This window comes from Trypanosoma cruzi, genomic scaffold, assembly GCF_000209065.1.
Source record: "Trypanosoma cruzi strain CL Brener 1047053516675 genomic scaffold, whole genome shotgun sequence".
Classification (NCBI taxonomy): domain Eukaryota; phylum Euglenozoa; class Kinetoplastea; order Trypanosomatida; family Trypanosomatidae; genus Trypanosoma; species Trypanosoma cruzi.
In genome coordinates, this window is record NW_001849407.1 from 62,312 (window position 1) to 75,382 (window position 13,071).

The following is a 13,071-nucleotide window of genomic DNA, read 5'->3' on the forward strand; positions in this document are numbered from 1 at the left end:
GGGCACACCGCCACCAACCCCAGAATTGGCAAGGGGTTTAAGTGAATAAAGGCTTTTCTTTACGCATAAGGGGCCCTGTCTGCGTCCTCAATGGATCTAGTTTTCGTTCGCGTTGTCCTCTGCCTTTGGCTACTGTTCTTGCCAACCTGCAAGGGGGCATGGTCGCTGTGGGTAAAGTCATCGTCCCGTTCTGACCCCGTAAAGGAGGGTGGCGCGGCTGCCACGTCTGTGTCAGGACATTCGGACGATCGCGTGCAAATCCCAGATTTGTTTACTTTGCGGCAAAAAAAGGATGCCGGTCAAGACCGCCAAGCAGCGCACTTGCTAAATGAATTGGAAAAAAAAGGCCGCATAAGTTCCTGTTGGAAGAGAGCTGTGGATGCACTGAAAGAGGGCTGCTCGTCGCTTCACTCAGACGACGGGGCACGTAGTCGTTTGGCGCTGACGATGGCCTCGTGCGATGGTGAGGCCGACGGAGGACGCCGTGCATGGTCTTATTGCGCATTCGATACAGACGTGAGGAAGTGTGTCGATCACCTGGATGATGCGCAATACCTCATGTACGTCCAATACCGGTTGCACGCAGATGTGCTTTGCCTGTACATTCAGGAGGAGGCATTTCAGGAACGCACGGAGATGGCTGTGCAGGCTCTTTATGCTAGTGCACTGGCAGCCTCGGAGACTCTACAGGCTTTACGGAGTTCCAGCAGTGAGCTACATTCATCAGTGAGGAAGACGGTGGAACAACAGGCCTCTAACCTTGTCGAAACGAGTAAACTGAATGACCAATTGCGGGATCTTCGCAGTGGTCAAAGCCTGGCGTTTGAGTCTTTGAGAAGCAGCACAGAAGGCATGGCGCGCTCTTTGACGGATGCGCGCCTGAGTCTGAATGAACTGCATATGGCGCTGTATGAGAGCACTGCTCAAGCTGCCGCGGCTGTGAGGGAAGTTGCACGGGAGGCGACGGCGTTTCAGAAGCGAACCGAGGACCATGCAAACACTATGGTACGTGTACTGGAAAGAATTGAGGTCTTCCAGCAGGGAATACTGGAAAAAACGATAGGTCTTAGTGAGATGATACGGGCCGCTGTCATTTTGGTAATACTCCTGTTGCTGACCATCCCTACTCGTACAGCCGCTGCAAGGCGACCGTGCATTGGTGTTGTGGCATTGGCATATGCGCTCCGTCCGTTGTTTCTCCCATATCCACGGAGTGGGCTGGGGAACAATTTCTTTTTTGCTACAGTGATCCTTATATCTGGGATAATACTTGTCTTCTTTGCCTATACACACCGTTCTCCGGAATACACATTGCGTATTATGCTGCGGAGCGAGCTGCGTCATGTGGTGGAATACGCACGCCCCCTTTTTCTTGAGAGCGTTCGGCAGGTGGTGATTGAAGGGGTGACTTTTGTGTTGCACTCTCTGGAATATGAGAAGGAGGCGGTGCAGCCACGCACACCCAAAGAGACGGCGCTGCTCCTCGCTTCAGAGGAAGCCAGGGCTGAAGAAACGTGTACCCCTTCGACTGTGGCAAAACCTCAAAGAAAAGCAACTCACCGTCGAACTCTTTCTCGTCTTCGTTGAGGTGTCAAAAGGCAGGGCAACGACCTTGCAGGCAGTATTTTTTACTTTTATTTCTGTTTTGTTTCTTCTTTTTTTTTTTTTTTTGCTGCTACTGCTGCTGACTTCTCTTGCGTGTGAACCCTCATAAACAACACAATGAAAGGTCACAAGCACCTCCACAAGGCACAGTCCTTTGTCCCTCTGCTGTGTATCTTTGTCTCTCTCTTTCTCTTTCTCTCTCTCTCCCTATGTGTGAGTTCATCTCTTGCTGCAACTTCGCTCTTGTCGTGGTTTTACTCCGTTTGGTTTCACTTAATGTTTGCTCTTTCTTTTTTTTGTTTTTTTTGTGTGTGTGTGTCTTACCGCAGAAACGAGGCTCAGTACGTTGTCTATGCCGGATGCTTCTGCATGTGCGCGAGCAGCTGCAGCTGAGCTGCAGGGTTGGGTATACGTGACCAATCAGCTGCTTCTGGAAAGCGCGCGTAACACAGTGGCACAGGTGGAGGAACCATCACGCCGGGCTTCACTGAACGCGGAGTACGTCGAGGGTCTCACCAAGCTTTTTTACTCTCACGCCGCCGCGGTGACATCGTTGCTGTTTCTTTCCGCAGCAAAATCAACATCATCTGCTGTGGTATTGGATGAGGAACACGAGAAAAAGTGGGAAATTGAAAGGGAAAGGGTCGTTGCGGAGGTGCAGGAGCTCACGAGGCAAAAACAAGCGCTCGAGCAAGAGGTTGAAAGACTCCAAAAAGAAGAACAACGGGTGGGGAAAGCCGTCTCCGTCGCTCGTGCGGACGCTGAAGCACTGCGGAGAGAAGTTGAGCGGGAGCAGAAGGCACTTGAGACGCTGAGGCGGGAGATGCAGGAGGAATCGGTGCGGCAGCGGGAGGAGCACGAGCACCAAATGCTTAATGCGCGGCACGAAATTTTGCAGGCGCAGGAAGAACTTGCGGCGGAGGGGCGGCGGTTGCAGAAAGTACGTCAACAGCTTTGCTCGCTTGCGGACGTGCTCGCGGAGCTTCGCGATGGGGATGGAGATGAGCGGGTACTACACGAGGAGCCTAGCGAGAGCCTCCGTCAGCTGCTAGAAGAATTTGTCGCGTATGCGGAGGTAACGCAGCGGACGCAGCAGGAACTTCAGGAGGAGCTGGCGGCGCTGCGCGAGCAGATGGCAGCTGAGGAACCGGTGGCAAGCCGCAGCGGGGCGCAAACTCTCTATCAACGCATTCTCCCGCCTCCCGCGGTGAACCCGGTGGCACTCACGCTTCAGAGTGTGCGCGAGCAGGTGCGAGAGCTGCGACCTCAGGCAGCAGGAACTCCCTGTGGCGTCGTTGACACACCGCGGATTCAGAATAGGCAGTGGCAGCAGCATTCTTGTCGCAGTCATATCAAAGGAGAAACATCTTTCACAGCCTCACCCGTGTCGCAGTGTCAGACGCCGCAAACTTGGCTTCCAAACGGCGTGTCGTCCAATTTGATTGCATGGAGGGAGAAGATGGCGTTATTAAAGGCAGAATTGCACGACCTTCGCCGTGAAATTGAAAATTAGGCCTGTCCCTTATTTTTAATACTTCCCAGCTGTTTTTCCCTTTTTTTTTTTCTTTTTTTTTTTTTTTTTGCTTGCGTTCTTGTTGTTTACTCTATCTTTCTTTTTCCCCTTTTTCACACGGGCGTTATGAGATGGACATTTCTGTGCCCAAGCACAATTTTTATTCTTCGTACTGCCCTACAATCAGGCTGTGTTTTTGTGTGTTTCTGTTTTACTTTGTTTCTGTAGTAAGAAAAAGCGTACATTCAACAGAGACGCATGGATCAGGTGTCGCCGACGACAGCCATGATAAAAGGCGTGCGAGAGCTCGCACCTTTGCGCTCTCACGTTTGTCTGCCGGGTGATCCCGTACTGTTGTTGGATCCAACAGCGGTCGTAACGCTTGGGAACGGTCTCCGCCCCTTGCCGCATGCTCCACCACATGGCAACACAACTAGCGGCTCTGCTGGAGGAGGAAACACCGTTGTGGTTGCAGAGCTCTGTGGGCCGGTAGAGTGCAGCGTGGAATCAAACCACGTACGGCGGTACACGCTTGACGCGCCCGCAGCTCGCCGATACATGTACAGTCCGAGGGATCCCGTGGTGGCGATTGTGGTAAGGAAGACGAGTAGTTACTACTATTGCTACACTGGTGCAGCGATGCTGGCGGTGCTTGATGTGCTGGGCTTTGACGGGGCCACCAAGTCGAGCCGGCCACGGCTGCAGGAAGGAGACGTCGTCTATGCATTTGTGAAGCCGAAGCCAAGTGGTGCGCAGCCTGCTAGCGGTGACGCCTGTGTGGAAAGTGCAGGAGATGAAGTAGAGCTGAGTTGCATGGCTGGCGATGTTGGTCTTGTCGCAAAGGACTGGACGTCCGCAGAGGCGGTGTTTGGACCACTTACAGATGGCACTGTTGTGCGCGTCCCGATTTCTTACGCGCGAAGTCTTCTTGCGAGCGACGGCGCATCACGCCTTCTGTCGCTCTTAGGGGAACGGGTGCCATTTGAAGTGTGCGTCGGGGTGAATGGGTTTGTGTGGGTGCGGGGGCAGACAAGCGACGTTGACGCAGCAGCAGCGGCCCGGCGAACAGTTGCGGTAGCCTCGTGTATTGTGGAGTCCCAGGACGACGCGACGCCAGAAGAGATGGAGAGTCGCGTGAAGAGCTATTTTCCAAGCGCGTAAGTAAATTAACCTCACCGAATGCATAATGCTGCTCTTTACTCTGTCCTCGGTTGCTGTCTTTTATTATTACTATTATTAACATTATTGCCGTGTGTTGTTTTTTGTTTTTGTTTTTAACCGGATGCAATTCTTCCTTTTTTTTTTTTTTCATTTGTTTTGGTGTGTGTGTGTGTGTGTGTGTGTGTGTGTGTTTGTCCTTTCCACTCGCATTGAAGAAAATACGAAGGGCAAGAAAAGAAGAGGAAGAGGTGTTGTGTGCGGGAAGTTTTAATCATCTGCAGCCGGAATGCCGGACTACACGCAGTTTGTCAAGTACTTCAACGAGTACCCGAACATCCCTGCTAGCGAGACATCTGCGTATAGCCGCCTTGCTGACACAACATGGCGTCTTTTAACTGCCTCCGAGAAGGAAAACGCTGGGGGGAAGGGCTCCAGCGCGAATGGTGCGACATGTCCCTCAATCGTCATTGGCCGACTGCTTGTTTCAACCGAGGATCGCTGGCGCATTCAGGCGCATATGCGCCGTGAGGAGGTGAAGGCAGGCGCAGGAAGAAAAGAGTACAACAAGAAAGTGACGCGCGCGGCGAAGAATACGAAGGGACCCGCACAAGGCGAGGGATTTCCCCCTGGGAGAGGTCGTCCGGTGTGATCACTGTACTTTTTGTTTTTTGTTTGTTTGTTTGTTTCTTTGCTCCCCTTAATTTCTGGTTTTTGCTCCGTTGCTACATCACATGCGGTCTTGTGTTACATCTGCTGCCTCCGCTGCTTTTTTACCCCTTGTGCCTTCATTCCGGTGCATTTTGCAAGGATGTTTGGGAAGGGTATTGAGGACCGGCACTCACCCATATATATATATATACACACGCAGTGAGAGGGAGCTGAAGTGGGTTGGGCAGCATTTTTAAGGATGGCGGATGCCGAATGGGAAATATCGGCTCTCTCTTTCCCCACTGAAGTGGAAAATGAAGAAGGCATCCAACACTTGACAGTGATCTCGCCGCAATTGAATACCGCGGCCAAATGCGATGCCAATAGCGGCGATAGTTCCCAGAAGCAGCCCGATGACTTTGGAGTCCCGCCGTTATGCCCCATACCTTCCGGAGGTGGCAGCAGTGCGAACGCTGAGGTTGCGCAGGAAAGGCACCTTGTTGAACTTCTGCATAAAGCCTCACAGGTCATCAAGGAGGAGCGGGCACGCTCTGCCACCCTTCAGCAAGAGCTGAATGAGTTGCGTCAGTCTAGCTCGGCACAGCTTGTTACGCAGCAGCTTCAGAATGAAAACCGGGAGCTAAAAAGAGAGTTATTGTCCCTGCATAATCAAATGGATAAAGCGCAGGCGTATGACCTGCAGCCGAGGCGTCAGGTAGGAAAGAAGAAAGATCAGAGATCGGTGAGAAGCGGCAGCTTGCCCTCAATGGAGCGCGGCACCGACAGCGTTACATCGAGGCCGTCAGCGTCGCGGACACCATTTACGCCATTGACTGCGAACACTGATGCTGGCGGAAGTTACAGCGACGCACAGCACAGGAAGAGACAGGCCGTCTCGCTTCAGCGGCGACAACTACTCGCCCCAAGCGAGAGTTCCAGGGAAAGGGGCTCCAGCGGCTCGCAACAAATACAGGAACCCCCATCATCCCCACAAAAACAACAACAAGAAGAGCGGAATCAGAAGACGAAACAGCAATATGCTGCAAAGAAACGTGCGTCATCGTCATTGTCCAATTTACCATTCGTCCCGCAGAAACAGTTGCCTAACGATAAAAAGGAGGAGGTGTTGGTGTTGCCGCAGTCCCTTTTGAAATCTCCCGCTGCGGAGGAGATCTGGCAAGCCAATGCGTCGTATAACCGTGAGACGGCGTACAGTTTGGGAATGATCACACGACTTCGCCGCGCGATGGCGCCACCACCCACAAAAGAGCAGTTGGGTGAAGTTATCCATGCGATGGTGCAGGAGATTGTGCGGGATGCACGTCGTCGTGGAATTGGCCTGAAATTAACGCGTCAAGCACCGTGTGTGTATCTTTTTGAACTGCGAGGCGCTACCTCCAAAAAGGGGAAGGGCGACACTGCACGCGTTGTGCATCTTTCAATTGACAGTGGACGTCTTTCTGTGAAGGTAGGCGGTGGCCACGAAAACCTTTTAGAATACATAGAGCGATATCATTCCCTGTCAAGCGTGTAGACTTTAGAGAAGAGAGGGACAAGAAGAGAAACTGATAAAATTCGAAGAAAGAAAACATGGCTCTTTTTGTGTGTGTGTCCCTGTTTGTACGCGTGTGTTTCTACGAGTGTATTGCGTGAACTGTTATTGATATCTTTTATCTTCTCCCGTCATGTAGACAAGAAAGAAAAAAGAAAAGAAAAGAAAAAAAAAAGAATGTTTTTTGTCTTTTGTTGTTTCTGTTTCCCGCTTCTTTGAACTCTGAACGCTTAATGGAAGAAGTGGAAAAGGAGCCTTTCAAAGGTGAATTGCCAGGAAAGGTTTAGAGGGGGCTGAGGGGGGGTGGGTGGGTGGGAGGAAAAATTAGATCGACGCATCTGTGAAAATATATATATATATATATATATATATATATATAATGATGAGCGCCGATAAAAGTGAGGAAGATCAAATGTCCGACTATGATAAAACCAGGATGTGGCTCATCGTTGGGGGTACAGTCGGCGCGGTCGTCTTGATTCTCATTACGGTCTCCGTTATTTTAATTATTAACTTCATAAAGAGACGGATTGCATTAGCAAAAGAAGTCAAGCAACAGGCGCGCATGCAGAACGCCCCGCGCATGCCCAGGCGCAGCTCATTATCAAGGAACGGGAACAGAAATGGTCTGCAGACTCAGTCAAACGTGAATGACGGCGAAAGCCCCCCACCAGCAGATGCCGCAAAGTGGCCAGGGCCCCCGCACCCAAACGTTTTGTTGCCGCGAACATTCAACGATGCGTCCTCCCACGTGATGCCACCCGTCTCCGTTGGAATTGCGATGAATAGGCCGGTCTCAAGGCCACTTCGGCCGGAACTGCAAGGCGATCAAGTCGTGGATTTGCCCCCGGAATCCATCCCCGCAGATTACGTGGACCCGCTCCTGTGGCAAACGGAAGATCTGGACGAAAACAATGCCGCTGCATCACAAATGAATGACGATGAACGCCGCCCGCCCATCAAACGCCGGGCCTCATTTGTCTCATTTGTAGGGGAGTACAAACTTTAGCAAAAAGAAAAAGAAAAAAAGTCGTGTGGCTGAACTTGACCTTTTCTTTGTGTTTTCTTCTACAAGTATTGTTTCTTTTCCGATATATATATATATATATATATGATTATTACTATTATTATTATTATTATTATTATTTTCTTTTTATTTGTTTTTGTTTTCACGAGCGCGTCATGATGCAAAGTGACACGCATTAAAGTGATGTAATATATTCTTTTTTTATTATTATTATTTTTTGTTTTTTGTTTTATGGCGAACAAATGGCAGGTGCCTATTTGAATAGCCGATTTCTTTAGTTTTGACTGGGGGATCTCCGCCAATTTTTTTCCTCTTCCACGGGTCAGAAAAACGAATGCATCAACGCTCTTCCCCCCCGCCCCACCTATTTTTTTTTTTTTTTTTTCTCCTCTCGTACATTTCTTCTGCAGCCGCTGCTGCTGATGAGTGAGATTTGGGAGTGTTCCTTGTGCATTGGCGTCAGAAGGGGAAAAAAGGAAGAAAAAAAAGGGGGGGTAAACGAGGGGAATTTTTAAACTTCAATGAAAAGAGAAACGAATCTGTTTGTTAAGTCACCGAATGTCATTTCATCTCTTTTTATGGTGAGGCGATTATTTTACCTCCATTTTAATTTTGTGCCATTTTTATTTTTATTTATTTTTTATTATTATTTTTTTTTTTTGTGTGTTTGTGTGGTCCGCCCCTCTCAGTGCAATTGAGAAATTATGTGAATTGTGTTTATTTTAAACGCATTTGAAGGGAAATGTACGATCCGGCGGGGGGTGGGGGGGTGGGGGGGTGGGGGGGTTTAATTGGATGGCGTGGCGTATTGTTCAAGTTATGTGTTTTCTCTATCCATTAACTGTTATTGTTATTTGTTGTGGATGTTAAAAAGTTACCGCGGTTTAAGGCAGCGGGGTTAATTTTCTTTTCTGTCTTCCCACCGGGGCACCGTTTCCCCTCCTTCTCCTCCCCCCTTCTAAAATACCGCCCTTTCGCGGGAAGCGGGGCCCCGGTGGTTGCGTGATCCTACAGAGTAACAATTCGTGAGTTCACAATGTGTTCGTTTTTTCTTAGATTTTGAGTTATGAGCGCATTTGTTTCTTTACTTTTTCTTTTGTGTGTGTTGTGTGTGTGTTGAATACATCATTTTATGAGGTGTGGAGGATACTGGGTACACTGAAGAAAAGTGTCATGTTCCTTTATTTCCTGCCTTCACTCTGTAGGAATAGGAAAGGCAAAGCCTCAAATGCATATTTTCTGTTTGTTGGCATGCCTCTTCTGCGTTATTTCTATTCATGTGCCCCCCCTTTTTCCTGGGAACACGCAAGAGGAATGGCGGTTTGGATATTTCTTTCTGGGTGAGGACAGGGTCGTGTCAATCTTTCTCTTTTGTTTTGTTTCTCTCCCTCTCTCTCTCTCTCTCTCTCTCTTTGCGAAACACACGGGAAGGTCATACAGCAAGAGCACACACTCAAATAAAATAGTAATTAAAAAGACAAAGTCCCACACGGACAATGGAGTTCAACCGGAGCCAGGCGGCTGGTAATGGCAAGTATGTGGAGCTTTTCGCTCAAAGCTACAGCGGCCCTGTGCCGAAACCCCTGCCACCCTGCACTGAGCCCACACCAGACGAGCAATACCGTCAGCTCATGGAAGAGAAAAAAAATGAAATTGGGGAACGCGAGCAGCGCCATGCGGAGAATACGGCTGGTGCGTCAGGCAGTAACGTTGACTCGTCCAATGTTGTTGGATTGTTTTCCAACGCCGCCACAAAACTCCGAAATGTTGCACAGCAGGTGACGCTCAAGATAGAGCGTGCAAGTACGGAGGTGTCAAGTGCGACGGGTGCCGCAGTGCGGCAAGTGGAACGGCAGCTCAATGTTGACCGTTTTCTCAGCAACTTTCCGGAGCTTGGCGCAATGGGGGAGATACTGTTGGCGGACTACGCATGTACGGCGATAAACGGAGGGCAGCGCGTGAGTGGTCACATGCACATCACCAAAAATTATCTCTGCTTCAGCGCGCCAGGCTCGTCGGTGATTAATCAGTTGGCCACTGCAGTGTTAAAGGAGAGCGGTGTCGGTTCCGACAACAACCCCGTGTTGGGCATTCGTCAGATTATTCCACTTACTGAAATTGCCTGCATTTTGCTCTCCGTCGCTCTTGAGACGGTGGACCATCGGCCTCCGTTTTTCCTGCCGCTTCCTGCCTCATACGTGCGGCCCACAGGCCTGCAAATATACACAACAAAGCAACAACTTTTTCAGTTCCTTGCCTTTGAGAGTATTGCAGCAAAGGCCGGGTCTGTTTTCACAGACGCCGTAAAAGGCCTCCCAATTCAGCGCGCGTACAATTACTTGGACCATGCGTGGCGTGCCTCGACCTCCGTGCCGCTTCCAGGCGTGAACTACGCAAGTTGATGGATGTTGTCTGACCGGTTCCTCCGTCGTGTCATTATTTATATTTATTCTTGATTTTGTTTCTTTTAGTTGTAGAAGTGCGGCAAGAAAAAAAAAAATAAATAAATAAATAAATTTCTGGACGTGTGAGCCCTATTCAAAAAAAGAAAAAACTGATACGAAAAAAGAAAAGAAAAAAAAAGAGAACTGACGTGTTTATTTCGAACGGGCGGCATTTTTTTTCTTCTTTTCTCACCCCTTTCTTCTTTCTCCTGTGCGGTGTGTACTCCCGTCGATCCAGTCTGAGGAACAGTGAAAGGAGATGTGCGCAGATGGAGCGGCACGGCCGTCCGTTCTCAATTGATGGGGAAGAGGCGGATTGGGTTGATTACTTGCGCCCTTTGATCGAGCTTTTTTTTTCTTTTTTTTTTTTTTTTTTTTTTTGCATGCGATGTCTTTTGTGTCCGCGTGTCTTACTATTTTTGAGGGTCCGCGTGACGGGGAAAAGGAGGGAGGGGTAAATTGTGCTGCGCTGGCGCAAGGCATCACCACCCCCCTCTGTGCACACTCATTGCCTGCCTTACAGGCAAACAAACACGCAATAAAATTATAGGCGGTGGTGCGAAGGGCTCTTGACCGATATTCTGTAGAAGAACGATGGCGCACGGCAGGTCGTTGCCGGCAGTTGGCAGTCAGGCTACCGTGCCACGCAAGTACATGCGGGCAGTGAGACGTGGGATGTGGAATTTGTGGCGGCACCATCCCGGGACATATGCACCGCATGGTCAACATCATATGCTTGACGAGGCGTTACGCTACGCCGCGGCGTTTCAGGAGCGATCCGCGAGGAGATGGGCAGAGGCAGCTTTAGGTCCAGCCCAGTCTTACAGGATTCGTGAGCCTTGTGCGGGAGAGAAGGGAGACGCGGGGTCTGGTCACTTTCCAACTTTGCAGCACTTAGCCAGTTTCGATGAAGAGAAGGAGGAGGAACAGATTTTCCCAACCTTCTTTGAGAAGCAACAAGCAAGGCTTCATGTCGCGCTGCAGCAATGGGTTTTCTACTCAGGCTTCCGCTGCTCCCAGGCCGAGTTTATGGTGCGGCAATCTAAAGTATCGAAAACACTTTTGCTTTCACCAATGCGAGTGATTCCCTCGAGTCGCAGCAACACTGAAGGTGCAAGATGCTTAGAGGCATCTGTGCGACGTCGTGGTGCACGGGCGTATGTTGACTTACTGGTGAAGCATAAATTGTTCATGCAAAAGGAAGAAGAGTGGACGACGTTGTGTGAGTTATGTGGCCATATTGGAAAGCGGCAACAAATTAAGATGGAAGAGGGAGGCTCGTTCCAAGTGATGGCACTGCCTTTTCTTCGATCGTCCAATCCGCATGCATCTTGGGAGCGAAGTCTTGCGGTGCTTTCATGGGCAATGCAATTCCGTAACCATAAACAACAATCGACTCATCACCAGCAGTATTGTCAACACATTTCTTCCATGGATATTTCTGATGTTTTACAGCAGTATGCTCAGCACTTTGGGGAGCGGACGCAAGTGCCATTACTCACACACGACGATGACAGTCAAGGTACTTTAGTGCTGGGAAATGCAGCTGAGCAGGATGTCGTGGCGCGGTTGCAGCAGTGGTGGGTGGCAGCACGTGAGGCTGAGAAGCAAAACCCCAGGCTTGCTGGGATTTGCGGGTTGGATCGCACGCTACGGGACCGAATTCATGTAGAAGGGAGAAAAGTGACTCTGACGTCGTCCAATGAGACGTCAGCCGGCGTTGACACGGTGTTTCCGGAGCTGCTCTTCCAGGGGCGCTGGGAAGACGTTTTACATCACATTGAGCGTATTGCCGCCGACTCTTTACGACGTTATGGACCCGCGGCTGAACAGCAACAGGATGGGGAGGAGGAATGTGAGGAAAAAGGATCAATCGGACAGGACGTGGCTGGTGTCTTTGATGAGAAGCATGAAGAACGCCGAGTCGCCATTGGGGATGCCGCGCCATCGCCTTCCATTGCTACGGAAAATGTTCTTGCCATGTTTTTCAACAGGCCGCGTCCTATACTCATAAAGGGTAAGCTTTGGGTTCACACCACCGCGTCACGTCTCGGGCGAATCCCGCGTGCGCTTCTCACCGCTGACGAGACGCCAGCCGAAAAGGAGTTGCTGTACAGACCCCCCACAGCAGGTCTCCGCTCTCGGCGTGTGACTATCGATGAGCGTAATAGAAAAGAGCAAACGAGATGCACTGAAAATTCGCCCTCTCCAGCGCTACTGGAGCTGCGCCGAAAGATGTGGATTCATTTTCAGCTTCCAAAACACGTAGCACACTCCCTTGTGCGCTTTGAAGGCGTTGGTGCTTCCATGCTACCGTATTTATACCGCTCTCCCGCAAAGGAGCTTGCCCCGTGGCTCCTTGTTGGCACCATTGCCGCCATTGCTCAACGGCAAGAGTTTGAAGGCATCCATGAAGCCCTCCATCGGGTCCGCATGCAGACTCTTTACACACTTTTTTCACATGTCCCGTACTACGCGGCTTTTCAAGAATACTGTGCCGAATTAATCATCCAATTGGGTAATCTATTGGCTCCGCCGAAGGTGTTGCGTGTGGCAGTGCGCTCGATCTTTTGCCCACCCTCGTTCCGCCACTTCTACGATATACTGAAGGGGCGACGGGTTCCGATGGAAACCGCGTGCCGTAAGTTTTGGTGGGGTTCGCTTGAAGATGCACTTGATGCAGAATCCAAAAAGGTGACATGTTCTTTTTTTTCTCAGTCTGCCGTTAGCAAATGGGAGCGAGTACGCGGCGATCTTGACACAATGAAGGAATTCTTTATGTGCAAGGCCGCTAGTTTGCGTAACTACCACGTTTCTACATGGATTGAGAGCTGCAGTAAGGTGGAGACTCTCGCTGGACTTTTGGATATTCTCGTGCAGGAGATAAACGTCTACGGACCCCCTCTTCTTTCCCCCGAAGCGGCAACCGCGTTGCTCACGGCAGTTCTCATCCTGCATTCCACAGAAGGCGGGGAAAACAAGGTGTCCGCAAGTACAGACACCCTGCGTTCACTTGGAGTTGTGTACTTTGTGGTGCCCGCCGATCGAGTATTTTCTGCTGCGCCGTATTTTAGGGGAATTTACCATGAACGCTACATCACCTCAACTTCTCTCGATTGGA

The 13,071-nt window shown here is 50.2% G+C and overlaps 8 protein-coding genes across 8 annotated transcripts, besides 23 other annotated features; all 8 read left to right on the forward strand.

Moving 5' to 3' along the window:
• Positions 1-3,125: part of a sequence feature (areas merged during assembly that could not be assigned to a particular haplotype. This can correspond to areas where the two haplotypes were merged or to regions with more than two copies in the genome that were merged during assembly.) that runs on past the window's edge.
• Tc00.1047053506625.180 (hypothetical protein, conserved) lies at positions 91-1,587 on the forward strand (the record flags this gene model as incomplete). Its single annotated transcript, XM_812889.1, has 1 exon — positions 91-1,587. One exon carries the CDS (start codon positions 91-93, stop codon positions 1,585-1,587), a length of 1,497 nt encoding a protein of 498 aa, XP_817982.1.
• Positions 1,625-1,671: a sequence feature (T-rich).
• Positions 1,784-1,814: a microsatellite.
• Tc00.1047053506625.190 (hypothetical protein, conserved) lies at positions 1,958-3,118 on the forward strand (the record flags this gene model as incomplete). The annotated part of the gene is made up of 1 exon (XM_812890.1): positions 1,958-3,118. One exon carries the CDS (start codon positions 1,958-1,960, stop codon positions 3,116-3,118), a length of 1,161 nt encoding a protein of 386 aa, XP_817983.1.
• Positions 3,126-3,351: a sequence feature (areas merged during assembly that could not be assigned to a particular haplotype. This can correspond to areas where the two haplotypes were merged or to regions with more than two copies in the genome that were merged during assembly.).
• Positions 3,151-3,187: a microsatellite.
• Positions 3,352-6,803: a sequence feature (areas merged during assembly that could not be assigned to a particular haplotype. This can correspond to areas where the two haplotypes were merged or to regions with more than two copies in the genome that were merged during assembly.).
• Positions 3,377-4,279, forward strand: Tc00.1047053506625.200 (ribosomal RNA processing protein 40, putative; the record flags this gene model as incomplete). Its single annotated transcript, XM_812891.1, has 1 exon — positions 3,377-4,279. The coding sequence occupies one exon, from the start codon at positions 3,377-3,379 to the stop codon at positions 4,277-4,279; it is 903 nt and encodes a 300-aa protein (XP_817984.1).
• Positions 4,439-4,474: a microsatellite.
• Positions 4,566-4,928, forward strand: Tc00.1047053506625.210 (hypothetical protein, conserved; the record flags this gene model as incomplete). The annotated part of the gene is made up of 1 exon (XM_812892.1): positions 4,566-4,928. One exon carries the CDS (start codon positions 4,566-4,568, stop codon positions 4,926-4,928), a length of 363 nt encoding a protein of 120 aa, XP_817985.1.
• Positions 4,940-4,970: a microsatellite.
• On the forward strand, positions 5,187-6,461 carry Tc00.1047053506625.220 (hypothetical protein, conserved; the record flags this gene model as incomplete). The annotated part of the gene is made up of 1 exon (XM_812893.1): positions 5,187-6,461. The coding sequence occupies one exon, from the start codon at positions 5,187-5,189 to the stop codon at positions 6,459-6,461; it is 1,275 nt and encodes a 424-aa protein (XP_817986.1).
• Positions 6,617-6,653: a microsatellite.
• Positions 6,804-6,825: a sequence feature (haploid, non-Esmeraldo-like haplotype).
• Position 6,826, forward strand: a sequence feature (heterozygous, Esmeraldo-like haplotype).
• Positions 6,826-6,858: a microsatellite.
• Positions 6,827-7,704: a sequence feature (areas merged during assembly that could not be assigned to a particular haplotype. This can correspond to areas where the two haplotypes were merged or to regions with more than two copies in the genome that were merged during assembly.).
• Positions 6,859-7,488, forward strand: Tc00.1047053506625.230 (hypothetical protein, conserved; the record flags this gene model as incomplete). The annotated part of the gene is made up of 1 exon (XM_812894.1): positions 6,859-7,488. One exon carries the CDS (start codon positions 6,859-6,861, stop codon positions 7,486-7,488), a length of 630 nt encoding a protein of 209 aa, XP_817987.1.
• Positions 7,590-7,626: a microsatellite.
• Positions 7,693-7,725: a sequence feature (AT_rich).
• Positions 7,705-11,833: a sequence feature (areas merged during assembly that could not be assigned to a particular haplotype. This can correspond to areas where the two haplotypes were merged or to regions with more than two copies in the genome that were merged during assembly.).
• Positions 8,126-8,166: a microsatellite.
• Positions 8,888-8,918: a microsatellite.
• Positions 9,003-9,908, forward strand: Tc00.1047053506625.240 (hypothetical protein, conserved; the record flags this gene model as incomplete). Its single annotated transcript, XM_812895.1, has 1 exon — positions 9,003-9,908. One exon carries the CDS (start codon positions 9,003-9,005, stop codon positions 9,906-9,908), a length of 906 nt encoding a protein of 301 aa, XP_817988.1.
• Positions 9,996-10,023: a microsatellite.
• Positions 10,047-10,094: a sequence feature (A-rich).
• Positions 10,299-10,331: a microsatellite.
• On the forward strand, positions 10,545-13,071 carry Tc00.1047053506625.249 (RNA pseudouridylate synthase protein, putative; the record flags this gene model as incomplete). Its single annotated transcript, XM_812898.1, has 1 exon — positions 10,545-13,071. A coding segment is annotated over one exon (2,527 nt), but the record flags the coding sequence as incomplete, so codon positions are not given.
• Positions 11,834-12,011: a sequence feature (areas merged during assembly that could not be assigned to a particular haplotype. This can correspond to areas where the two haplotypes were merged or to regions with more than two copies in the genome that were merged during assembly.).
• Positions 12,012-13,071: a sequence feature (areas merged during assembly that could not be assigned to a particular haplotype. This can correspond to areas where the two haplotypes were merged or to regions with more than two copies in the genome that were merged during assembly.).